Source organism: Notamacropus eugenii, chromosome 4, assembly GCF_028372415.1.
Source record: "Notamacropus eugenii isolate mMacEug1 chromosome 4, mMacEug1.pri_v2, whole genome shotgun sequence".
Taxonomy (NCBI): Eukaryota; Metazoa; Chordata; class Mammalia; order Diprotodontia; family Macropodidae; genus Notamacropus; species Notamacropus eugenii.
Genome location: NC_092875.1, coordinates 96,186,517 through 96,212,744, shown reverse-complemented (window position 1 = coordinate 96,212,744; position 26,228 = coordinate 96,186,517). Strand labels below are relative to the sequence as shown.

At 35.9% G+C, this 26,228-nt stretch overlaps 1 protein-coding gene across 4 annotated transcripts in view; it reads right to left on the bottom strand.

Annotated features, from left to right (window-relative positions):
• The window catches only part of TRAPPC9 (trafficking protein particle complex subunit 9), a 1,025,445-nt gene that overhangs the window by 790,250 nt on the left and 208,967 nt on the right, over positions 1 to 26,228 (bottom strand). For all 4 annotated transcript variants that reach the window (XM_072602984.1, XM_072602987.1, XM_072602985.1 and 1 more), the window contains one exon: positions 5,529 to 5,655. In XM_072602984.1, the coding sequence (XP_072459085.1) occupies positions 5,529 to 5,655 (127 nt within the window). The remainder of the gene's footprint in view (positions 1 to 5,528; positions 5,656 to 26,228) is intronic.

The following is a 26,228-nucleotide window of genomic DNA, read 5'->3' as shown; positions in this document are numbered from 1 at the left end:
TCACTTGACTTTCATTTTTGTCTCATTGCTATAGCTATCATTTCTAGCATACTGCAGAACTGTATGACTTTGCTTAATTCAAAATCTTATAGGAAAGGCAATTAATTTTTCTCTTTCACATATAATGATTTCTCTTGATTTTACATAGGCATTATTTACCACATTAAGAAAAAACCCATTTATTCCTATGACTGCTAATGCTTTTAACAAAGATGTGTGCTAGATTTTTTTTCAAAAGCCTTTTCAATGTCCATTGATATTACCACGTTATTTTTAATATTTGTTTATTAATTTTATGGTCTTCATTATATTGACCTAACTCTGCATTCCCAGTGTATAATTTTACATACAAAACCTTGCATCATAAAAGTATAGTCCACAAGACAAACTGCCACACTGGCTAGATCCAAAAATATGTATCTCATACTGCATATTAGTCCAACATCTCCTTGTCATGACAAGGGCAGTATTCTTCTTCACTAGTCCTCTGAAGTCATGATTGACCATTTCAGCAATCAGAATTATTAATCTCTCCAAAATTGTTCATTTTTATGAACACTTTACAAACATCAATTTAATACTGAATATTACAGTATAAATTATCCTCCTGGTTCTACTCATTTCATTCTGTATTTTTTCATATGAGTCTTCCTAGGTCTTCATATCTTAAAGCATAATAGTATTCCTTTATAATCTTAGATCATAATTTATTCTATTATTTTCCAATTAATGGGTATTCTCTACCTTAGTTGCTATTGCTTTTTTACAACATAAGAAGCTGTAGAAATATTTTTGTACATATAGGGGCTTTTCTTCTGTCTTTGGGGGGTAAACTTAATAGCAGAATCAATAGATCAAAAGGGAAACAACTGAGTAATTTGGAGGACATAATTCTAAACTGCTTTATAGAATAGTCAGACCAATTCATTGGTCTACTAACCATGCATCAAGGCATCTGTTTTCTCATAGCCTCTTCAACATCTGTCATTTTCTACTATTGTTAGCTCTACCAATGTGATGGATGTAAGGTAGAACTTCAGAATTACTTTAATTTGCACTTCTCTAAATATTAGTGATCTGAAGTATTTTTTTCATATGGCTATTTGATGGCTTCTGTTTCTTCCTGTGAATACTGTCAGCTAATATACTCAGAATCTATCAATGGAGAAATAGCTTTTAATCTTAAAAATTTAAATCAATTCCTGATATATCTTGGAAATACTTCCTCTTTCCCATTTTCTGCAATGCCTCCGCACACCCCATTGGCTTTTCAGCTTCCTTTCCAGTGTGGTCTTTCCACATTAGAATATAAGCCCCTTGAGGTCAGTGATTATCTTTCTTTCTACTTGTATTTGTATTCCCAGTGTTTAGTAGAGTGCCTACAACCTGAAAAATGCTAAATTAAAAGTTTGCTGACTTGGCTTTAAAATGAGACTTTTATCAGAAAAACTTATTGACAGATTTTCCCCCCAGGTTATCTGTTTAGACAGGAAATAGGAATCTCAGCTATATTAGATTTGTTTATGCAGAAATGTTTAAATTTTACATCATCAGGATTGCCTGTTTTATCTTCTATGATCATCTCCATCCCTTATTTAGTAATGACCTGGCTCCTATCCTGAAATCTATCTGAAAGGCAATTTCTTCCTTACTCTTCTAAATTAAGGGTCAGCAAACTGCTGTCCATCACTTGTTTTTGTATACTAGTAGCTAAGAATAATTATTATATTTTTAAAATAAGTTTGCATATAAGTTTTTTATACAAATAATTTTCTATTTTAAAATGTAAAAGTCATTCCTAGCTCAGTAGTTATACAGAAACAGGTAGAGGACAGGATTTGGCCTGTAGGCCATACTCTGCTGGTCCTTATTCTAAATTGTTTATGATATGACTTTTTATAGCTAGCCTACATATCCATTTGCAGATTATCTAGGCATATTATGTTAAGAATTGGCTTAAACCCTACTTCTGCCATATTGTAATACAATTTTCCCAGTAATTTTTTCAAATATTCTCACCCAATAGCTGAGTATTTGGGGCTTGTTGAATTTCTGTATGTTGTGTAACTACCTGTTCCACTGATCTACTTCTCTATTTCTTAACCAGTACCAAATCATTTGATTGATTACTGCTTTTCAACCATCTTGAGATCTGACACTGCTATGCTGCCTTTTTCCTACTTTTGTCAATGTTCCCTTTGAGAATACTGACCTTACATTCCTCCAGATGAATTCAAATGTTCCTTTTTCTAATTCTATGAAATAATACTTTGTCAATTTCATACAACTCTGAATAAGTATATTAATTAGGGTAATACTGTTGTTTTGTTACACTGATTTGGCCTACCTGTAAACAAGTAACAGTTCTCTATTTTGGTCTCTCTTCATTTCCATAAACAGTGCTTTGTAGCTGTATTCTTATAAATTCTTTTGAGTTACCAAGGTGAGTAGATTCTCAAGCATTTTCTAGTCCTGTTGTTATTTTAAATGCAATTTCTCTTTCTAGCTCTTCCTGCTGGGTTTTATTGACATCACACAAAAATTCTGTTGATTTATGTGGGTTTACTTTATATCTTGCAATGCTGCTGAAGTTATTAATTGTCTCAATTAATTTTTATTGTTATCCACAAAAATGGTCATTTTGTTTCTTCTTTTCCTACGATTGTGCCCTCAAGTTCTTTTTCTTGTCTTATTATTATAGCCACCATTTGTAACACTGCCAAATACAAATTATAATAAAGGACATCCTTGCTTCACTCCTGATCTTACTGGAAAGGACTCTACTTTATCTCCATTGCATATCTGCCATCCCCAAAAAAATAGTTCCATTGATTCCTATGTTTTCTAGTGTTTTTCTAAGAAATGGGTGTTGTATTTTGTCAAAAGCTTCATCTGCATCTGTTCATAATTTTTCTTTTTATTATATTAACATGGTAGACATTTGTAGTTTTCCTAATACCAAATCCCTCCTACAGTTCTGGAATAATACAAGTAGTAGTAGCACACAATCTTTAGTAGCCTCTTTGATAATATTTTATTTAGATTTCTGCATGAATATTCATTAGGGTTATTGGTCTACAGTTTTCTTTCTCTATTTCAAGAGTTTACATGAGGAAGACAAGTACATGAAAAAATATACACAGCATGAATATAGTTACAAAATACAAATGTATACAAAGTAATGAAATTCTAGGTAGTTTAAGGAGGGAGGGCAGTAGTAGCTATATGATTCACCAATTGTGAAATAACCTATATATGCCAGAGACAGGACCTGAATGCTGGTCCTCCTGATTCTAAAGCCAGCTCTCTATCTACTTTGTCACAGTACCTGTGATTTCTGATAAGTGACAGTTTAACAATTATCTAATTAATTTAAGTGAATAGTGGAAGGCAGAGATAAGAGACTAAAAGATCTAATTTGATGGCAAAATGTTTACAAATCAGCTTAGAAATGATGACTGCAGTAAGGAGAAGAGAGGTTCTCCAAAGAGAATAAGCATAAGGGGAAAAAAAGAAGAGAACAATGAACATGGCCTTGAGATGTTCACAGTAACTGTGATGGGAAAAGAATCCCGGAGAAAGGGAGCCAAGAAACAACAGAACAATGAAGAGGGCAAAGTTTTACAGAAGCATAAGGAGGGAACGGTTTAAAAGGGAAAATAGTGACCCACATTGTCAAATACAGCAAACTGGGTCAAAAATATAAGAAGTGAGAAAAGTCATTTAATAAGTAATGATAACCCTCAGGGCATGGCAGTGGGAAAGTCAGAAGCCAGACTGAAAAGTGTTCAGGAAGGACAGAACAGGTGGTAATGACATTCAGAAAGTGTAAATAGTACACCTATAGTAGTTATTGACTCATTAAAAGTAGAAAGGATAGGGTCAATAAAAGGTTTCATCAAAAGGCAACACACATGGTCATGAACGAAGAAAACGGCCAAGAAGGAAAGACTGAGGCTTTTATAAGAAAAAAGCAAGAGTTAGGGTAATATCCCCCAAGGGACAGGTCAAGAAGTCAGGAAATCTAGGTTCCTGTTACAAGCTTTGCCTCTTATGAGTTATATGAACCTGGGTGAGTTGTTTTTAGATCTGTTTATTCAATGGTAAAAAAGGGGTAGTTTCAGCAATAAAACTCTAAGAATGTATAAATGAAGTTCAAAGGGATGGAATGAATAATATATCTTATAAAAGGTTGAAGGTTACGAATAGGCAGTTTTCAAAGGGAGAAATTCAAACTACCAAGAGTCATATTAAAAAATGCTCCAAATCACTAATAATTTGAGAAATGCAAATTAAAACAATTCTAAGACTCCATGCAGTCATAAAACTGGCAAAGATGACCAAAAAAAAATGACTGATGTTAGTGGAGCTGTAAGAAAATAAGCACCTTAATGCACTGTAAGTAAAACAGCAAACTAACCCAGTCATTTTGGAAAGCAATTTGAAACTATGTACATAAATTCACCAAACTTTTAAACCCACTGATACCACTGTTAGGCCTATGTTACAAAGAGATTAAAAAAAGATATCATGTTTTAAAATATGTATAGTAGCACTTTTTGTAGTGGTAAAGGAAATGGAAACTAAGGAGGTGCCCATCATTTAGAACAAATCATGGAACCTGAATACACTGTGCAGAAATGGCAAAGACAATGGTTTAAGAGAAATCTGGGAAAACTTATATGAACTGGCGCAGAGGGACATAAGGAGAACCAACATAACAACGTATACAATAACAACATTGTAAAGCTTTGAAAAACTCTGACCAATGCGATGTCCAACCACGATTCCAGAGGACCAGGAATCAAGCATATTAACTTCCTCCTGACTGAGAGGTAAGTCTCAAGATGTAGAATGAAAACATAATTTTCGGACATGAAGAATATGGATTTTTTTTTGCTTAACTATGCATATTTATTAAGAGGATTACGAAATGAAAAAATATATTAAATTTTTTAAAAAATGTAAAGCCAGGAAGAATGGAAAAAAAAAAAAGATTACATCAAGGTGATAAAATGTTCTATTCTGTTTGCCATTCCTTATGGCAAAAAGTCCATGTCAAAAAATAAGTGGCATGATAAAAAACATGAATCTTATTCTTTGCCATTTTAAGGGTGTAGCTTCAAGATAGTACCAGTCAGGTAGTCTCCAAACTCAAAAACCTTAATATTTTGGATCCTTGCCCCTTCCATCTCTTACATCTCATCTTTCAGTAAGTCTTATCACTTCTCCCTCTATAATATCTACTCCCTTCCCTCCCTAATTCAATCAGCTACACAGTTTCCCAAATTTACCTTTCTTATGAGCCATTCATATTACTCCTCTGCTCAAAATCCTATTGTCTACTGTAGGAAGTGTGAGCTTACCAGTTTGACATTCAAGACCCTCCACAATCTAGCAGCACCTTTTAAGCTTTGTTTCATATAACACTCAACCATGAATTCTGTGTTCCAGTCAAACAAAATGACTTGTCCTGCCCACTTACACACCTCACACTCTCCTAAAAATACGAAGCAAAGGGTCCTTACCGTTAATAGTAATCTGCCCTGTACTTCTAGGGACACCAACCAGTGTCACTGGATAAAGTCCAGATTCAGCAGGGAGAGAAAGAGCTGCAGGGAGAGATTCAAATTCCACTCCACTTGTGAGGAGACCCTAAAAGAGAAAACATTATGTAAGCAAACAGAGACAATACTCATACCAGTTATCATTTTGTTCTACAGTGAGGCTAGTGGTAAGAGGATTTCTTAAGGCTGAAGATCTCTCAAAAGGTGAAAAAAAATAATAATCTGAAGGAATGATGTTTACAAGTATCCACCATGATTAATGAGGAATAATAAGAGCTAGCATTTATATAACACCTTAAAATTTTTATATAGCTTTTAAGGTACTTTTAACGTAGGTAGAAATTATGTTTAACACAAAATAATCCTTCCATCCTCTCCCATCTTTGCTTGTTGACAGTCTAAACTTTCTACCATTCTCTCAAGCAAATATATATCCCCCCTTCCTTTCACAGCTGATTGGCTGTTGTCCTTCATTCTCAAAGAGAATCAAAATGATATCACTGTGATAAAGTGAAGTTTTAGTGTATCCAACTGTGGCTGATCAGATCAATATGAGCTTAGAAAGCTCTACCACAGGTTGGACACAGGTAGTCCATATGAATTTTGGAGGCGGATACTCCAAATCTGCACATCCTATGTTTACTTTGTGCTGTCTCAATTCTGCTTTGCTCATAAAGCACAACACCCTTTCTGATGTGTGCACATCAAGCTGAGCACTCCTGTGCCAGTGTCTCCCATATTGCACAGTCAAATCCAAAGTTCTTGAGAGAGACCTTGAGAGTGTCCTTGTATCCCTTCTTCTGATCACCATGTGATCACCTGCTCCATGTCAGTTCTCCATAAAAGTCTTTTTTGGCAAGCATACATTATGCATTCGAACAATGTGGCCAGTCCATGGGAGTTGTGCTCTCTGAAGCATAGTTTGAATGCTTGGCAGTTCAGCTTGAGCAAGCACTTCAGTGTCTGGTACCTTATCCTGCCTGGTGATCCTCAGAATCTTCCTAAGCCAGTTCAAACGAAAGTGATTCAGTTTCCTGGCATGGCACTGGTAGACTGTCTATGTTTCACAGGCATATAATAATGAGGTCAGCACAGTGGCTCTGTAGACCTTCAGTTTGGTAGTCAGTCTTCTCTTCCAAACTTTTCTTCAGAGACTCCCAAACACTGAGCTAGCTCTGGCAATGTGTGCATCAACATCATTCTCAATATGTACATGCCTGGAAAGCACACTACCAATGTAAGTAAACTTGTTCACAGCATTCAAAACTTCTCCATTTGTTGTAACCAATAGTTCCATGTATGCATGGTGTGGTGGTGGTTGATGGAGCACCTGTGTTTTCTTGGGGTTAATTATTAGACCAAAATTAGCACAGGCAGCATAGATTGATCCATACTTTGTTGCATCTCAGCTTGAGAGGCTGCATTGAGTGCACAATCATCTGCAAACTGAAAATCATGCACCAACACTTTCCCTCCACTTTGGTCTTAGCTTGTAACCTTTACAAATTGAAGAATTTACCATCAGTATGGTAGATGACCTTGATGCTATGTTCATCCTCACTGAAAGCATTTGACAACATGGCTGAAAACATCATGCTAAAAAGCATGACAGCAAGCACACAGCCCTGTTTCACCCTATTGGTGACTGGGAGGGCATGAGAGCATTGTCCAGTACCCAGAACCAGGGCAAACATGCCATCAAGGAATTAATATACAATACTGATGAACTTCTTCAGGCAACCAAATTTTGACAAAATATTCCATAAGCCCTCATGACTAACAGTGTCAAAGGCCTTGGTCAGATCTACAAACATTGTGTACAGACCTCTGTTCTGCTCCTGGCGTTTCTCCTGGAGTTGTGGGGCAGCAAACACCATATCGACTGTTCCCTGGCCCTTTCTGAAGCCATACTGGCTCTCAGGTATATGACCATCTTCCAGGTGAAGGATCAGCCTATTAAGGAGGACTCTAGCAAGAATTATGCCAGCAGTGACTAAGAGAGAGACTTCCCTTTCACAGTTAAACTCCTAGAAAAGGCTGTCTACACTTGTTGTCTCTGTCATCTCACTGTCCATTCATTTCTTAAGCCCTTGCAATCTGATTTCCATCCCCACACTACTCAGCTGACACTGCTCTCTCTGCTTCCCTGTTTCTTTGTGGCTATCTTATATCACTTCATCCGTCTAATGGCTTTTTTAATCCTCCATCCTCTTTGCCTTTCTGCAGCATTTAGCACTGTGAACTACATTCTTCCTTCTGGGTAATCTTCCCTGCATCTCCTCCTCTAAGACCAATCCTTCTCAATCTCCACTGAAGACTCTTCATTCCATGCCCTACCTCCTATGCATACATGAACCCCAGAGCTCCATTCTGGGCATTCTATTCTGCTCTCTCTCACTGACCATCAACTCACTCAACCCTATTCTCTATGCAGATGATTCCAAAATCTACACAACCATCTTTCAAATCTCCCCTAAGTTCCAGTTCCCCATTTCTTTGATATCTAGGGGACATATCCACATGGATATCCCATAGGCATCTCAAATATGATATGTCTAAAACAAATCTTAATTATCTTTCCTCCTTAAATTATCTCTCCTCTTAACTTCTATTTCTATCCTGGGGACCATAACACAAGTTCATAATCTACTCTTACCATGTCTTCTCAATACTACCACCACAACATCTCTTACAAACACTTCTCCCTCACTCCACTTATACAGTTTCTTATAACCTTTTATCTCAGCCTTCTAATTGAAGTCCCTGCACTCAGACACCTCCATGTCCAAACTATCCTCCTCAAAGCTGATAAACTGATGTCCTTAAAATAAAAATCTGGCCAGATAGATGTGGCAGCACATGCCTGAGGTCTTTGCTATTGGGGAAGTGGAGGCTGGCATATGACTTGAGTTAGGGAATAGAGGGCTGGGAAGGAGAACCAAGTTGTCTAAGGAGAAATGAGCTTTGCCAGGTCATAAATAGAACAAGTCAAAGTTTCTGTGCAGATCAGGAACAGAATCAGTCCATAAACAGCCCCTTCCAGCCTAGATGAGATAGAAATCCACTCAAAAAAAAAAAGGCAGAAGCGTGAATATGGCACTTCCCAACTGAGATGCTTAAGTAGCTCTCTGTTACATACAAGAAAAAATATCTACTTTTCTATTGATATTTATATCCCTTCACTATCTAGTTTCAATCTGTCTTTCCAGGCATGTCACATATTATTCACCCTTACACACTCTACACATTGTAGCAAAACTGACCAATGTGTGATGTGCTCCATCATACTGTTCCCTCTAAATCACAAGCCATCTCACACATCCACAAAGTAACACAAACTGTGCCCCACTCCTAGAATACTCTCCCTCAGCTCTGCTGGAAGGCCTGGTTCTCTTCCAAACTTAGCTCAAACTCTAAATCCAATAGACCTTTTTTTGAGTGTCTCAGCAGTTTGTTTCCTATCCTGAAATTATTTTGTGTTTATTTTGTCTCAATCTTACCTGTGTACAAATTATACCCTGTCCTCCACTCAACCATCCAAGCAAGTGGGTAAAAACACTACCAAACAGGGAAGGAAAGAAAATTATCCCACATAACTTAAATGTCACGTTATAAAATTATTTCTTCTCCACTCAAAATCAGTCTTAGCTCTTTAAGGACAAAGACTCTTGCATTTTTGTGGTTGTATCCCCACCACTTAACTAAGTGACTCATACAGAGTAGGTAGGCACTTAATAAATTCTTCCTGTGTGATGCAATATGACACGATGTGATGTGATGTGACATGATGTGATATATAATGTGATGTAGTCATGATATGCTGTATGTAACATGATACATGACTTCTCCATTCTGCTATAAGGGGCTAAGCCAGAGATCTACCATTTCTTCCATCTGCCACCCTTTCCTTCTCCTTCTCTCTCTTATGTTGCTAAAATACTATATACACACATGAATGAACAAACGATCTACTGTAATGTTTCCCCAACACTGTCTTTCAGAGAACACTGAATCTTACATTCTCGGTAGTGGTTCCATTGTTGCTTCTTCTCTTAGGAAAAACAACTGCTGATTCTCTCTATGGCATCTACCTGGTCCATGAGTATGTTAAAATTTTATCTTGTTCTGGTTTCCCTATTATTGTCCTTCATACTCAAAAAGGACAAAAAGGACATCACAATGTCAGAATCAAAGTACAATGTGTCTAACTGTGGCTCAGACCAATATGAACTCTACCACGAAAACATGTGGGATGGAGATGTCTAAATTTACACATCTCACATTTCTTTTAAGCTACTAAAGTTCTGCTTTCCTCTTAGAGCACAGATTCTTCTTTGATGTACGCACATCATGATGAACAGTTCTGTGTCAATCTTTCATGCCCCACAATCAATACCAAAGTTCTTCAGAGACACCGTGGGAGTATCCTTGTATCACTTCTTCTGACCTCTCTGTATTTGCTTTGTGTGAATTCTGCATAAAACCATTTTTTGGGCAAACATATAACATTAGCATTCAAACAGTATGACCAGCTCATCTGAGTTTCTATCCATTGTGCCACCTAGATGCCCCAAGCAGCTAGTATAAAGTAACAATAGCAGGAAGACTGCAAAGGGGAACCTAGAAGTCACGTATAAACTGTCCCAAAAATCAAAGGAGCATAATTTGCAAACTGTATCATATATTTATTTTAAATGTTACATCTGGGACTATGTACTAAATCAAGGGAAGCCATCTAGGCCTTGCTGTCAGAGCCTTTGGTCCTATGATATGTAAATTTCAGATAAGCTTCAGATTATGCATTAAGATGAGCACAAGGGTATATGGGAATGAGGTGGTATGAGTAAGTGTTAGTCTGTCCCCTACCAGAACCCTCTAAAAAGGAGACCCTGAATTCCTGCCTCACAAGTATTTTCTATCTCCAACTGGGTCCCTGCTGCCAAGTGCTCCTAGCTCTAACTCATGGTTACATGAGGGACTCTCTCTGCCTCCTCCCTCTCCATTCTCCTTCCCATACTGCCTGCCTGCCTTCATTGCCCTTTCCCTTGTCCCCACACCATCTGCCTCTATACCCTCTTTTGTACTATACTTTTGATACCTGTTTGCCCCTGCACTATGCTTTATTAATGTGTGATTAAAACATTATTCCCCACTGACATCACAGTCTTTCCCTTTGAGTACTCAAAGAATTGAACATGCTTATCTCCATTTCATAATTCCACAAATTAATTAGCAATTCAATGAGAAATCCAAAATCACAGCAGCTTGAATGAAGGCAATGCACTGTCCCTGCAAATTCCCAACTTGCCCTTCCTTCAAATACAGCCTTAAGGTGGGGAAAAAAGAAATAAAGGGAAGGGGTATGGATGATAAAAATTTTGAACTTGGAGTTCTGAATAGGGTAGTGTTGTTAGGTCCTTTTCAGTCATCCACTGTGCCACTTAACTGTCCAGTCTTGAAAAAAAATGGAGAGCTGCTCAAAGATACTATTGTGGATGCATGAAGAACTCATTGGCCAATTATGATTTTTTAAAAACAGAAAATGGAAACAAGCAAGTAAGAGGCTAAATATAAAAGTGTAAAAATATCAAGATTCATAACTAAAGATTAGATAAAGGTGATGACAGAATATATAATAAGCAATTTCAATTACATAAAATTGATGAGAATTTTAAAAATAAAATCATTACACTTAGAATTAGAAAAGAATTGGTTAATTGGAGAAAATATTTACCGAAAAATCTCTTTTAAAAGGTCAGATATCCAAAATATCTAGTGAAATCACATAAATATATCAAACAAAAGCCATTCCCTGATGATTAAAGAATCAAATGATATAAACAACTAATTAAAATATGCAAGCTAGTGACAGCCATTTCAAAGGAAAACAATTTGGAATTATATTTTAAAAGCTACTAAACTGTACATAGTCTTTGATCCTGCAAAAATACTACTAAGTATGTACTCCAAGAGGGTAAAAGGCAGGAAAGAAAGGTCTTATATATAGTTATCCCTTCTCACAATCACAGATTGCCCCAACAATCTAGAAAACCTGGGTAACATTTTTTGGCCCTCCTTTCATACCAGAGAAAAAGACTAAATTTTTTCTTTTCCTTTTATGAGGTGTTTACAGTACCTTATTATAAAATTGGACTGATATTATACAATATCCTACTATATTTTATGCATTTCTGAGTTTGCAAACTTTTTCTCTTTCTTTGTGTGTCATCAGCAGCTTCCACAAAACTCCCAAAAAAATTCACATTTAATTTCTTCATGTGTCATCAGCAGCTTCCACAAAACTCCCAAAAAATTCTCATTTAATTTCTTATGCCAACCAGTAATATATCGAAACCACAATGGGGAATGTGGAAGTCACAATGAGGAAGGGATAACTATAAAAAGATAGCACTTTTTAATAGTAACTAAGAACTTAAAGGAAACTGGGTTTTCATTGATTAGGGAAGACCTACATAAAAGGGGGTATCTGAATATAATAATATAGCAATATAATATTACTGTGAGATAATAAAGATGTAGAATTGAGAGAAGATTTGGAAGAGTCAAGTTAACAGGATTAAGTGAAAATCTTAAACAGAAATCACAAAGGAAGACAATATTAAATGACTTCCTAATTCTGAACAATGCATTAAGCAATCATAATTTCAGAAGACTGAAAGTGAAGCATGCTCTTCCACCCTTTAACAAAGAGTTAGTAGACAAGTGGAGAATAAGACAAACATTTTCAACCATGGCCAAAGAGATGATTTGTTTTACTCAACTATAGTATGCAAGTGAAGGTTATTTTATGGGATTGTAGAAATACCTGGATCTGACTGCAATTCCACAAGTAAAGAAAGCCTCAGGCCAAAAAAAAAAAAATAGCCTTGTATTTGGCTATACTCCTACAGGAGTACCTGGAGGAAATTAAACTCAAGATACGAAATGGGAAAAGCTAAGGAAAAAAGAATGGTAAGGAAAATGAACTGAGAATGGAAAATTTCACTCAAGAAAATGAATGCCCTTAACATTAAAATGAGTCAGGCAGAAAACAATGATTCAGCAACACAACGAGAAATAACAAAAAAAATTGCAATTTATAAATTTTAAGAAATATAGTATCAGAAACAACTAACCTGGAAAACAAATCAAAGGGAAGCAATCTAAGAATTCTCAGACTCTAAAAATCATGATCAGAAAAAAATCCAGATACCACACTGTAGAAAATTTTAATAAAAATTCTTAGAACCAAAGATCAAAGTGAAAATAAAAACAATCCAACAATCATTTCTAAAAAGAAACCCTAAAATGAAAACTCTCAGCACTATCATAGCCAAAATCTAGAGCTTCCAGGTAAAATTAAAAAATACTCAAAGAAACCAAAAAAGAAATTCAAATACCAAGGACCCATAATTGCATCACATAAAACACCATCTGTCACTATAAAGAAGAAGAGAGGTTGGAATAGGACATTCCAAAAGGAAAGAGAAAAAAGCATTTCAACCAAAGATAATCTACCTATATGATAAAACTGAGTATAATCCCATAGAGGGGAAAATCAGTTTTTAATCGAAGAGAGGATTTTTAAGCATTCCTGATGAAAAGATCGGAACTGAATAGACACTTGAAAATGAAGATATCAAGAGAAATATAAAAAAGTACATGTATTTTTATAATTCAGAGTTAATATGTGGGAACAAATTGTTTACTCATTACTAGATGTATGTTCGTCCTTGGTTGCAGAAAAAGACCATGCCATCAAAGAAATGACATGACTTGCATTTGACTTTGTTTTGAGGGAGGGAGGGCTGTGCAGGTCACCAGCCTCACTTCTCCTCCAGAGCCATCTGAATCCAGTGACCAGATATTCATCAGGATGACTGAAGATGACCCAGGATGAGGCAACTGGGGTTAAGTGAGTTGCCCAAGGTCACACAGCTAGTGAGTGTCAAGTGTCTGAGGTGAAATTTGAACTCAGGTCCTCCTGACTCCTGCACTGGTGCTCTATCCACTGCCACCACCAACCTGCTCCTCATTACTAGACAGTCAACAAACAAATGTCTTATAAGAATTCTAATATCCTTAAGTGTAATAGAGAAAAAATAAAACGACAGTTTCTGTGGGTGTTTTTGTTCTAGGTAATAGTTTTAGAAGAATTTTTTTAAAGGACAGGGGACTTATATTACTGGAGAGGAAAGAAGAAAGAAGGGGAAAGAAATCACAATGAGGTTAATAATATGAAGAATATATAATCATAGAGAAGGAGGAAGGAGAAGGAAAAGGCACTCCATTATTCTCACTTTTATCTGAATTTCATAAAAGAAGACTAAATACAATTAGAGACAGAGAGATCTCAGTATAGAAATATATTAACTTAAAAGATAAATTGGAGGGAACAGGGGCAAAGAAAGAGGGAGGTATCTAAGAGGGAAAGCAAGATAAGTCAATGAATAGTCATAAGAAAAACAAACTCAAATGTTGGCAGGAAGAACATGAAGGAATGATTGAAGCAAAGAAAGAAAGAATAAAAACCTGGGACTGGGGGGGATGTAGGAAAAAAAGATTAGATCTATAACAATGAGGAGAACACAAAAGTGTAATCCTCTTAGGATTTATTGCCTGGGAAACTCTCAGACCTAGGTATTTCCACAATCCCATAAAATAACTCTCACTTGTGTAGTATATAGTCAAGTAAAACACATCATCTCTTTGCTAAGCACAGAAGAGGCAGCTTTACTTTCAATCTTCTGAAGTTGTGATTGTTTCCTACACTGTCCACTTGAGAGAACTCAAAAATGGGACAAATTCCTCTCTTCTACCACTTTCTTCTTATTTGTGAAGAGTGAGATGGGAAGAAAGAAAGGAAAAAGTAGAAGAGAACAAGGTGAAGGGAAATACAAAATTAATAGTCAGAACTATAAATATGAATGGAAAAAATCATTCCTAATACAAAAGTAGATGGCAGAATGGAATAAAAAACAGAATCCACCCAAAAGGTATCTATGAGAAATATACTTGAAACACAAAAATACACATGGAGTTAAAAATAAGAGCTAAAGCAAAATTTATTATGCTTAATCTGAAATCAAAAAAGCTGTGGTAAAGATCAGTTTCATATTTGGCTATAGTAAATATGGAAAAAATTAAGATATGAGCTGGGAAATTACCACAAGTAATGAATCAATATTATCATTTGATTTATATGTACCTAATAACATAATATCTAAATACTGATAACGTTTAATATAAAATTTTGGAATAATCTCTTTGTTCTCTCTGAAGTAAACTCAGAGAGTGCCTCTTCCTATGTCAGCAAAAGCCAGCCAAGGCTGACTCTACATTCCTTAAGGAGACCTTTAACCTAAGACACTGTATCTTGTTATCTATAGACACATACTATGTTATGGCATATTAATGGTAAAGAAAATATAGACATCTTAGGTCATAATTTCTATTGAACATTGTTTACCCTTTCCTGCATCAGTTATCTGTTTGGGGCAGGAAGCCTGCCACTTACTAGTGGTGAGATTTCCGAGACATATGTTTACCCAGCTTGGAATCTCAAGACCTGACTGACATTGCTTTGTTAATTGTCCTGTCTTACTGAATTTATGATTTACTTAATTGGGAGAGTGTCTTTCTCATGGCAAAATGTACTTAAGACAGATGATTTCTGTACTAGGTAGTCAGAGTCACCTCTGACTCCATAGCACTATGTAACTGTTTTCTTTATGGGGAATTGATCAATTAATTAATTAAATCATAAAATGTATGCATTTAGCCTGTTGCCTTTTCTCTAACCAAGTTTTCAGGTCAACAATACTTAAAGTTATTTGAAGTGGGAAGGGAAATAAATAATAAAACTATAACATTAGAAGACTTTAATGTATCCCTTTCAGACCTAGAAAAATCTAAACAAAAGATAAAAAGAAAAGTATTTAGGAACCTGAATGGAACTTTAGAAAATTAGAGACAATAGATCTCTAGAAATTAGTAAATTAGAATAAAAAGAAATTATATACTTCGCAGCTGCATATGGCACCTTTCCCAAAAATGACTATGCACTGAGGCTAAAGTCATCACCAAAAAATACAGAAAAGTAGAACTACTAAAAATATCATTTATTATAATTGAATATAACAAAATATTATGTTCAATGAAGGGCCTTTAAGGCAAGGACTTAAAAATAATTGGAGACTAAATAACATGACCCGAGAACAGTTTGGTGAAAGAACAAATTATAGTTAACAACTGAAAATTTTACTTTAAAAATGGCACCAATGAGACAACATACTAGAACTTATGGGATGCAGCTAAAGTAGTTCACAGAAGAAAATTTATATTTCTAAATCCCTGGTTCCCAAACTGTGCACTATTGCCTCAAGGTGAAAGAATGAACTCACAGAGACATTTGGGGATATGTTAAACATTCAAAAGAAACACAGCAATACTCAACATCTGTCAGACATTCACCGAACTATGATCAGCTCAAAGTAGTTCAGTTTCACACTAGATCTTGCTGTATTCTTTTTGTTAATGTTCCCAAATATTTGGGATATGCTTTTGGATAGTTATACCTCCTGCTAGGTCAGGATTACTTTTTTGTTTGTGACATCATGTCTTTGCAAAACGGAGTTTTCACCAGTTACTGGGCTGCTACAATAAAAAGCTAATACCACTTGAAAATCAGTGTGGAACAGGAAATAAGGATAGGGCCACCAATCTGATTCCAAGGTTTGAGCAAGTGTACAGTGCCCAACAGGTGCAAATATCTCACTAATAAAGCAACTGTGGTTATTTAAGAATGAAATAAAAATAATTTCTTCTTTCAATTTACTTCCATTTCTTTTTCAAATGGCTACCAACTTGTTAGTACATAAATACTTAGTAAGCTGCTTGAACCTAAAAGTTAGTAAATGGAATTGTTAGGTATTTCTCTTGACCTCAGGGCACCAAGAAAAAATTACTGAGATATAAGGGCACTATGAACTTCCTTGAGGTGCCATGAAAAATTTTTAAAAATTAATAACACCAAAGGTACTGATGAGGTTCAGACTCTGGGAACTTCCTTGAGCTCCCCTGGAATTTCCTCACTTAACCTGGCTTTTCATACTCAAATTGAGCTCTCTTTGCTTCTCCTCACAGAATCTGACCTTTCATACTCAAATTGATCTCTTCCTGTATCTCCTCACAGAATCTGGCCTTTCATACACAAATCTGTGATCATTGTCTGTCATCCCTTGATTGCCCTACCTGCTTCCCACTCAAACCCTCCATTGTCTATCTCCTGATAGCCTCCAGCTGTTTCCAGCCTTTGACCCTCCTTGGACTTCTCCTCAAAACCCTTCCTAAACCCCCCCTCCCATCACCCTGGACTACCAGACCAACCCCCCAGATCCCTCCTGTACTCTTCTCTGTATTTAAGTCCCACCTTGCCTCCATGAAGGCGCTCAGATGCAATCCAGCTCAGACTCTGTCTAGCTGGAATTGTGTCTGGCCCAAAGCGTTACAAAAGCTTAGGCTCCTTAAGAGGCAACCCAATTAGGCGAATCCTTAATAAACTTTGTTTTCTTTGGCTTTAAAAAGGCTTGAGTCGAATTCATTCAAGCACGACGGTCCCCATCACCATAAACCTCATCAGTACCATGAACTGAAAAAATTTAGGAATATTTAGTTTAGGGAAGCTTTACATGTTTTTAGCAATAAGAGAAAAACGCAAATCAATGAGTTGGGCACACAGTTTTTAAAGTCTGAACATCAAAAAATTTGAAATCACCAACTAACAAAATTAAAAATCTAAAATTAAAGAAAAAATTAATAATTGATATCCAAAAGATGATTAGATGGTTAAAAACTAAGAGCTGACCTTTTAAAAATTAAACTAAGATAATATTTTCTTATTTTCAAAAGAGGAAAGAAAAAATCAAATTATTCCTAACAAATATGAAGGAGAATTTAACAAGAATTGAAAAGGAAATTACAGGAAATCATTTTATCTAACTATGTGTTAACAAACCTGATGACTTATAGGAAATAAGTGAATACTTACAAAAATATGTAATACCTAGATTAACAAAAGAAGAAATATATTATTTCAGTAAGTTAATGTTAGAAAAATAAACTGAACAGGCCATAAATGACATCAAATCATAGACAAAAATCTCTAGGACCAGATGAATAAGAATTCATAACTGAAATCCATCAAACATTCTAAGAACAATGAATTTCAGTATTACATAAACTTTGCAGCAAAAAAAGCACCCTTTTAATCTCTATGATACAAATACTGTCTTTGTATCTAAATCAAGATAAGCAAAGCTAAGAAAGTCAGAGGATATTAATACCCAAAATGAATATTGACAAAAAATTTTAAATGAAATGTCAGCAAGTAAGACAAAACAAAATATTAGAGAGATTATACACTATGACCAGGTTGGATTTGTATCAGGAATAGAGTTCCAAATAAGCCTTTAAATCTAATAAATCATGTTAATAACATAAATAATGCCTTTAGTATTCAGTAGAAAACTGTTTGAGAATAGTAATTATTCCTTATCCGTCTTTCTATCTGTCCCAGCACAAAACAAAGCATGATACAAACATGGGATGTTCAATTAATATCTGTTACTTGATTTAATTCTAAGACATATACACATGAACAATAATTGACACAGAAATCAAGAGGCCTGGATTTTAATCTAAGCTCAACCAAATGTTTGCTGAATGACTCTGGGCAGGTTACTTGGACTTCATTTCTTTATCTGTAACCTAAAGGATTATGACCAGATCATCTCTTAAGACATTTTGCAGCTTTAACATTCAATTAACTTGTGAATTTATAACCCACAAATAATCGACAGGTTGACTTCTCAATCCTACTATCTTAGCTCTTTCTCTTGTCCAGGAGATAGCTAACAAGATAATTTATGTAAAGAGCTTTGCAAACCAGGAAGTACTACATAAATGTCAGTTCTGATTATTTTTATTTCACCCACTTCCTGGAATTCAAAGAGTTAAGATGCAAAAATAAACACTTTTTTTTTATTTCAAGAAGGAAAAATTCACATATATATAAATTTTTGGTTAACAGAAGTGCTTTCCTCACAACAACCCTGTAAGATCAGGGCCAAAGGAACTGTTGTTTAACATTGTATAGTTAAGGAAACTGAGGCTCTCAGCAATTAAATTACTTGTCTGTGGGCACAACTATTGTGTTATCAGACCATGACTCTATTTCTACTGTGCCAGTGCCTACCTTCTAGAAATACTGGACTATTCACTAGGATATCAATCCTACCCTTTTGAACATCTGTACACTTGCTTACAGCATGCCACATAAGCTGTCACATACTTCTCCCACATGTCTGCCTGATTCAACTCAGGTATCACTTGTTCCATAAGACTTTATCCAGTACTTCTCCAGGTAGAAATGATTATTCCAATTTCTCAGAACCTTTGGTCTTGAGCTCTCCTGGGGATTTAGGGGAATTGATTTTGCATTATATTTATGTGAAGGGATGATAGGATCATAGAGCTGGAAGAAACCTCAAAGGTAAAGCTTCCTCATTTTACAGATGAGGAAACTGAGCCCGAGGGAGATGAAAGGATTGGCCTGTCACACAAGTAGTAAACATGCAAAGTGGCATCTAATAAACCTACATCTACTCATTTCAGAGTCAGCTCTTTCCCCTAGGAAAGGGGACTTCCCCAGGACTTATTCCTGTGGAAGATTTGGAGACAGGGGCAGCAACATTTTTTCACCCTTCTGCCCCCAGAACCTAGCACTGTGACATAAATAAAAGTTGTTTTTAAAGTACTTGTTGAATTAAATTTCATCTGTGATACGCTATGCTAATTCTAAACTGTAACACTGGCTCAGAGCCAAAAACGTATATTTGCTATGCCCCTAAAATCAGCATGCCGCATCAGGCAAACTATCTTTCCTCCTTGAGTCCTAATTTCCTAATCTATAAAATAGAAGATGAGGGGAATGGCAGTGGGGAGGATGGATCAGATGACCTCCAAATTCTGTTTAAAAAAAAAATTTTCTACATTTTATGATTGCAGTAGCAAGCAGCCCAGCTTCAGGAGGGCCTGCTGTACAGGTTCTTAGATCTGCTTTTCTAAAAGGAAAGCAACTTTTGAGGGGTCAACAATCTACTTTAATTATATTCACCAACAGAGAAAATACAAGCAGAGAAGTAAAGACCAACAGACAGGGCTTCTTCTGTCTGATCATAAGCAATACATACAGCACAGATCAATAGACAGACCCAACTGCCTGACCAGTACATACATACATAATTACCAGAGAGAGAAGCACCAACATCTTGGTTTTCAAAAAGGGGGAAGGCTACCCAGAGTCTCAACCTGGCACAGGAACCTTCTTCCAAGCCCCCAAAGTAAAACCTCACCTCAGAGTATAGAGCAGAGGGCAAGACCCTGGTGACCCAGTGCCTCATTAATTAACAATAGGTGTGAGTATTCCAACAAAACAAGCCTCCCCTAATCAAGCTCCCCGGGCCCCTGGTGAGGTCTATTAATGGGTGGGGAAGATCTTTCATTAACATAAATCTTATTAACATTACAATAATGCAAGGAAGAGGCAGCAAGGGGTAGTGAAAAAGATGCTGAGCTTGGAGTCAAGAGAGATCTGCATTCAAATCCCACACCCGACCATTAATTATGTACCCATGGACAAACTGCCATGCTTCTCTGAGTATGTTTCATCACCTCTAAAAGGGGGGCTGAAGTGGGAAGTGAATAATTGGAGTTGTGGTGAGAATCAAATTAGATAATATAAATAAAGCATTTTGTAAAGTTTAATACTCTATATAAATGTCAGCTATTATAATGATTATGTTCCTTCATTCTAAGAACCTAATTTTGGGAATACTAAGATCACTCACTGAATGTTAACTAAATGAACAAATGATGCTTACGATGGAGCCAATGACAAATTATCCAGAAGACACACACTATATAAAGGAAATTAATTTTTAAGGAACACATAATTAGGGCAAATTGTCTTATGTTTCATGTCAACTAGAGGATAGGTCTATTAAAAATAGGACATTATTGCTGTTGATCCTCCTTTGTTCTCAAAGAGAACCAGTGACATCACGGGTGATGTCTTGATTTTCAAGTGAATTGAATTTAAGTGAGTCAGAGCTACCCAAAGTCATCAGCCTCCCTGTCTCCTCCACTTATCAAAGTCTAGTGGCAAGACAAAAGTCAGGATGACTAGTGCTAGTCCAGGATGCAGTGGATGACCTTGGTGTCGTGGATATCTGACCAACCTCTAAGTGTTCCACAGCACCTGCTTCAATATACAAGACAAATGTCAAGATGACTGGTGATGGCCCAGAATATAGTGGTTGACCTTGGCCTTTCTAAACTAAGGTCCTTCCTAGGTCTGTTTGGCTGAGGCAACACTCATTCAGTGATTAAGGAATAGTTCTTGCTTAGCAAACGTAAAGAGCAATGGAAGTTGTAGAGAGTTGTTAGCCCATGTAAGGAAATACATAATTTCCAATATAAGAAAACATTTCCTAACAATTAGAGTTGCCCCAAAATTGAATGAGTTTCCTGGCACTTAGGGCCTAGACTAGATGACTTTTAAAGTCTTTCCAACTCTAAGAGTCTATGATGTAAATTTTCACAGTAGCCAAATTATTAAATTACTTAAACCTCAGGTAAACAATTCATGTCATTTATTACAAATCATAGTGTAAATCTGACCAGTTCTTCTCACCTTGAAATTTCATGTATATTAAAAATAGGTAAAAACTTAAAATAATAATTATAGGTAGCATTTATATAGCACTTTAATGATTGCAAAGCACTTTATAAATATCTCTTTTGATTTGGATGTTTATTGAGCGTGAGTAAAAAAATCCGTGTGGTATTGCAGACGTAATATTTCATTTCCTAATATAAAAGAGACTTATGGTGAATTTCAGGAGTCCATACCAAAAACAAGAGCTTATTCCCATAAAAATTATTCCAGAGGATACTGCTTCTTTTTCTGTTTTAGTTACAAACATTTGAGCAAAAGATGCAAGCAGCAGTCTTTGAAAGGAATTGGGATGCCATTTAACTAGATAAAGGGTGCCCTCAACAGCTGACAGAGTGGTACCACTGCTCGATTTGCGGCTTTATTTGTTAGGCAGGTTTCCTTGGACTGGAACCATTTCTATGAAAAATCACAAAACGCATATATATTCCTTCCCTTTTAGGAAAAGGGGAAAGGCCAAATCTATCTGACAATTTTAAATTTAACAACCAAGTTCAAAGGGTTCAAATGTGAAAATAAAAGCCCTTCTGTGAATACCAAGGAAGCATCTGAAGGCTATTCTTTCATCCCTTACTCCTGCTTTTCATTCATATCACAGGCCCCTCAAGCAAAAGGCTGACTTTCAAAGGAAGAAAAATTTCCTCTGGTAGAACTGAATTTTAAAAATGAAAAATCTGCAAAATTATTCCTGAAGTAAGCTCCTATTTACTTGAAAAAAATCAAATTTTGATGAGCAATACAAGAATCATAGAACCTCAGCTGAAGAGGACTTCACAAATTATCTAGATTTCTCTTTTTTTATAGATGAGTAAACTGAGATTGAAAGGTAAAAGACTTCCACCCAGTAAACAGAAACTCAAGGTCAGCTTATTTGATTCTTAGGTCAATGTTGTCTGCAATCCTCCCATGCCCCCTTTCCTATTCCACAGTACATAAGCCCTACAGACAATAGTTTGAATAGATGATTTACTCACTGGCATGATGATTTCACCAACTGGTATACAGTAGGCACTTAATAAATGTTTACTAATTCCTTATTTAAAATCACCCCCTGACTAAAATTTAAAAAGTTAAATCATTACAAATACTGAGACAGTACTTGCTGAGTATTGATAATGTTTAATATAAAATTTTAGAATAATCTCTTTGTTCTCTCTGAAGCAAACTCAGAGGGTCCCTCTCCTATGTCAACAAAGCCAGCCAAGGCTGACTCTACATTCCTTAAGAGACCTTTAACCTAAGACACTATCTTGAATAATGGGACGTTTTCCATATCTCGATATTTATGGACATGTGCTGTGTTGTGGCGTGTTGATGGTGAGGAAAGCACAGACATCTTAGGCCATAATTTCTATTGAACTTTGTTTACCCTTTCCTATGTCAGTTATCTGTTTAGGGCAGGAAGCCTGCCACTCACTAGTGGTGGGATTTCCTTATCACCGAGACATATGTTTATCCAGCCTGGAATCCCAAGGCCTGACCAACATTGCTTTGTTAATTGTCCTGTCTTACTGAATTTATGGTTTGCTTAATTAGGAGAGTTTCTTTCTCACAGTAAAATGTATATAAGTCAGAAGATTTCTGCACTGGGTAGCCAGAACATTTCTGGCTCCATAATGCATTATGTTACTGTTGTCTTTAATAGGGAATTGATCAATTAATTAATTAAATCATAAAATGTATGCATTTAGCCATGTTGCCTTTTCTCTAACAAAGTTTTCAGGTCAACAGTATACACTACGATACTGACCATTATTTGTCAGAAGAATTATAGAATATAAAATGCAATTATTACTCTGCACAATGTAAGTCATAGAATTTTTGGACCTAAAGTATCCTACGTAACATCTAGCCGACCTGTCCCCTACCCCCATCTTGGTGCCAATAAAAAAACAGGCCCAAGAAGTAAAGCGACTTGCCAAAACTCATCCAATGAGGCAGAGCTAAGACAGTACAGAGGAGTAGAATAAGCAGCACACTCAGAGTCAAAAAACCTGATATCAAGTTTTAACACCTGCCACTCATTACCCATGTTGGTTCGGTTTTCTCACCTATAAAATGAAGGAGTTGGCTAAGATTCCTGCTATCTCTGAAAGTGTATGATTCTAGAACCAAAGCTTCTTGACATTACATTATTCTGTACTTAGTAAACAACAAGAAAAAGACAATATAGCTACTATGGTATATAATCTTTATTACAGAATACATATACACCTTTTGTGTATACAAACACAGATGGTATCAAATCAAGTTACTAAGTTCTCATGAACCACTGCCCCATCAGGAAAGAATTCATGGTAGTAAACGGGTTTTTGTCTATTTGGCTTTTATATCACAGGACAAATTTTATATGAACCATAAAAAGCTATGGCTATGCATTAAGGTGAATTATAATACAGATAACCCATAGTCACAAAAGCTCAGCTCAACAGGGAAATGTACACTTTGTATTATCATTGCCAAGATCTCTAACCCATAAACCACAGGTCAAGGTAAAAAAAATTTAAAAAATGAAAAAAGTTGTCTCTTCCATGTGGTAAAGAAAAGGATGTCTATCCTATGCAGGTACAAACTACATGCTATTATATCCAGACAGAAAGCACTTAATTTTCTTTTTAACCTATTTCTACTGAAAATTACTTTGAGGCATTGAGATTTCAAAACTTTCAGCATAAAATTAATAAGTATACATACGCAGCTATAAAAAATGACAAGTAGGATGGTTTCAGAAAAAATCTAGAAAGATTTATTATACATGATCTGATGCAAAGTGAAGTGAGCAGAACCAGGAGAACATTGTACACAGTAACGGTAATATTATATCACGATCAACTGTGAATGACTTAACTATTGTCAGCAATAAAACATTACAAAACAATTCTAAAGAACTTCCGATGAAAAATGCTGTCCACCTCCAGAGAAAAAACTGAAGGAGGCTAAACGCAGATTGAAGCATACTGTTTTTTTTTACTTTCTTTTTCTTTTTTGGGGGGGGGTCTGTTTTCTTTCACAACATGACTAATGGAAATATGTTTTACATGACTGCACATGAATAATCAATATCAAACTGCTTGTCTTCTCAAGGAGGAGAGAAGAAGGGAAGGAGGGAGAAAATTCAGAACTCGAAATTTTTAAAAACAAATGCTAAAAACTGTTTTTTCATGTAATTGGAAAAAAATAAAAAAGTATACATACACAGAGATCAGAGACACGTATTCTATTTTAAATGGTCATATTGAAGACACAGGCTAATTTTCTAAGAAGCACAAGAAATGAAAAATAATAATTTGACTAAATAATAACAAAATATTCTGCATGCCTTTAAGTTAGTCTTTCTTGATCTTACCTTCCACCACTGACTCCATACTTTCCTTTATTCCTTTGGCTAACTTAGAACAAATGCTATTTCTCCTTTGAAGTCTCAAAGCAATATACTTGTACCTTTCTTACATGATTTTCCCACTCTGCTCTGAACTATGGCTATATCCACATATTATTTTGATTATTAAGACTAAATTCAATGAGGTCAAGTCAACTTGAATCAGTAAATAAACATTTATTAAGCACTTAACTATGTTCCAGGCATTGTGCTAAGCACTGGGACACAAACACAAAAAAGACAGCTCTTGCCCTCAAGGAGCTTACAATTATTATGTAATGAGGAATCAAATTTGAGAGTGATTTCTGATTCTTCCTTCTCTCACTTTCCACATATCTAATGAATTCATAATTCCTATAAGTTTTACCTCTAGAAAACATATCACACATCTATATCTTCCTCTTACTTTCTACTTTAACCATCCAAATTCTGACCCTATATTTCCCCTCAGCTAATCATTTCTTCTAGAAAGGATGTATTAATGTAAAACATCCCCACACTTCTCAAACCAAACACTTCACTGGCTACTTCTCCTTTACAGCTGTTGGCTCCCTAGAACAGGACAGCTCTTTGAGGGCTAGGGATCATTTTGTTATTGTATTCACATACCTAATGCTTAACTCAGTACTTGACATACACTAAGTACTTAATAAATGCTTTTTGCTCACTAATCCACCAATAATAGCCTCTTAAAATATTTTCTTACTTTAATCTTATTCATTTTATATGTATTTCCTTCAACACCTAAAACATGTATTCTCAAAAAGTATATTCTTACGGATCTATGATCTCATCCTCATTCTGAGTATTGTCTCTAATGATGCAGCTCACATTACATCTGCCTCATCATTCTTCAGGTTATTTGTTCATGTATACCAACAGGACCTCCACTGTACATGAACACAAAGTCCCTCAGATGCTTCTGACACAATGCAGATACCAACAGAACATGTGGACCGTCCACTGGTTTTACTTTGCCATCAGCAAAGAGCTAGCTCTTCCATTTTTGATAATGTATCTCTAATAGTATGTTTTGCATTATTCCTCCTGTGTAATTCCTTGTTTGTAATATGCTGCAGCCATCTCATGCCCCCCATGTATCTCTTTTGCTCTTCACCTTCAGTTCTTCAGAGATTATAGTATTCCACCAAACTACCAAAAGAACACTAATATTAAAAAGACAGGTAGAAATCTATCTCCAGGAAGTTGAAGCTAAAAAAAAAGCTTTGCAATTTCCATAGTCAGTCTAGCTCATTCTATTTTCCCCATATCACTGTCCATTTGCAGTGTCTGTCCAAGCTACAAATGCTGAATAAAGGACTAGCCCTATCCATCTATCTACATAGCAAAATCTGGTCATCCTCTGAGGTTTTATTGTGTGGGGAGAGTTAAACCAAACTCTTTTGAGTGATTATGGATCTCATTTGGGAGACCCAGTGGTCTGATGAAATCAGTCCATCACCTACAAACAGAAACATCAAGAGGA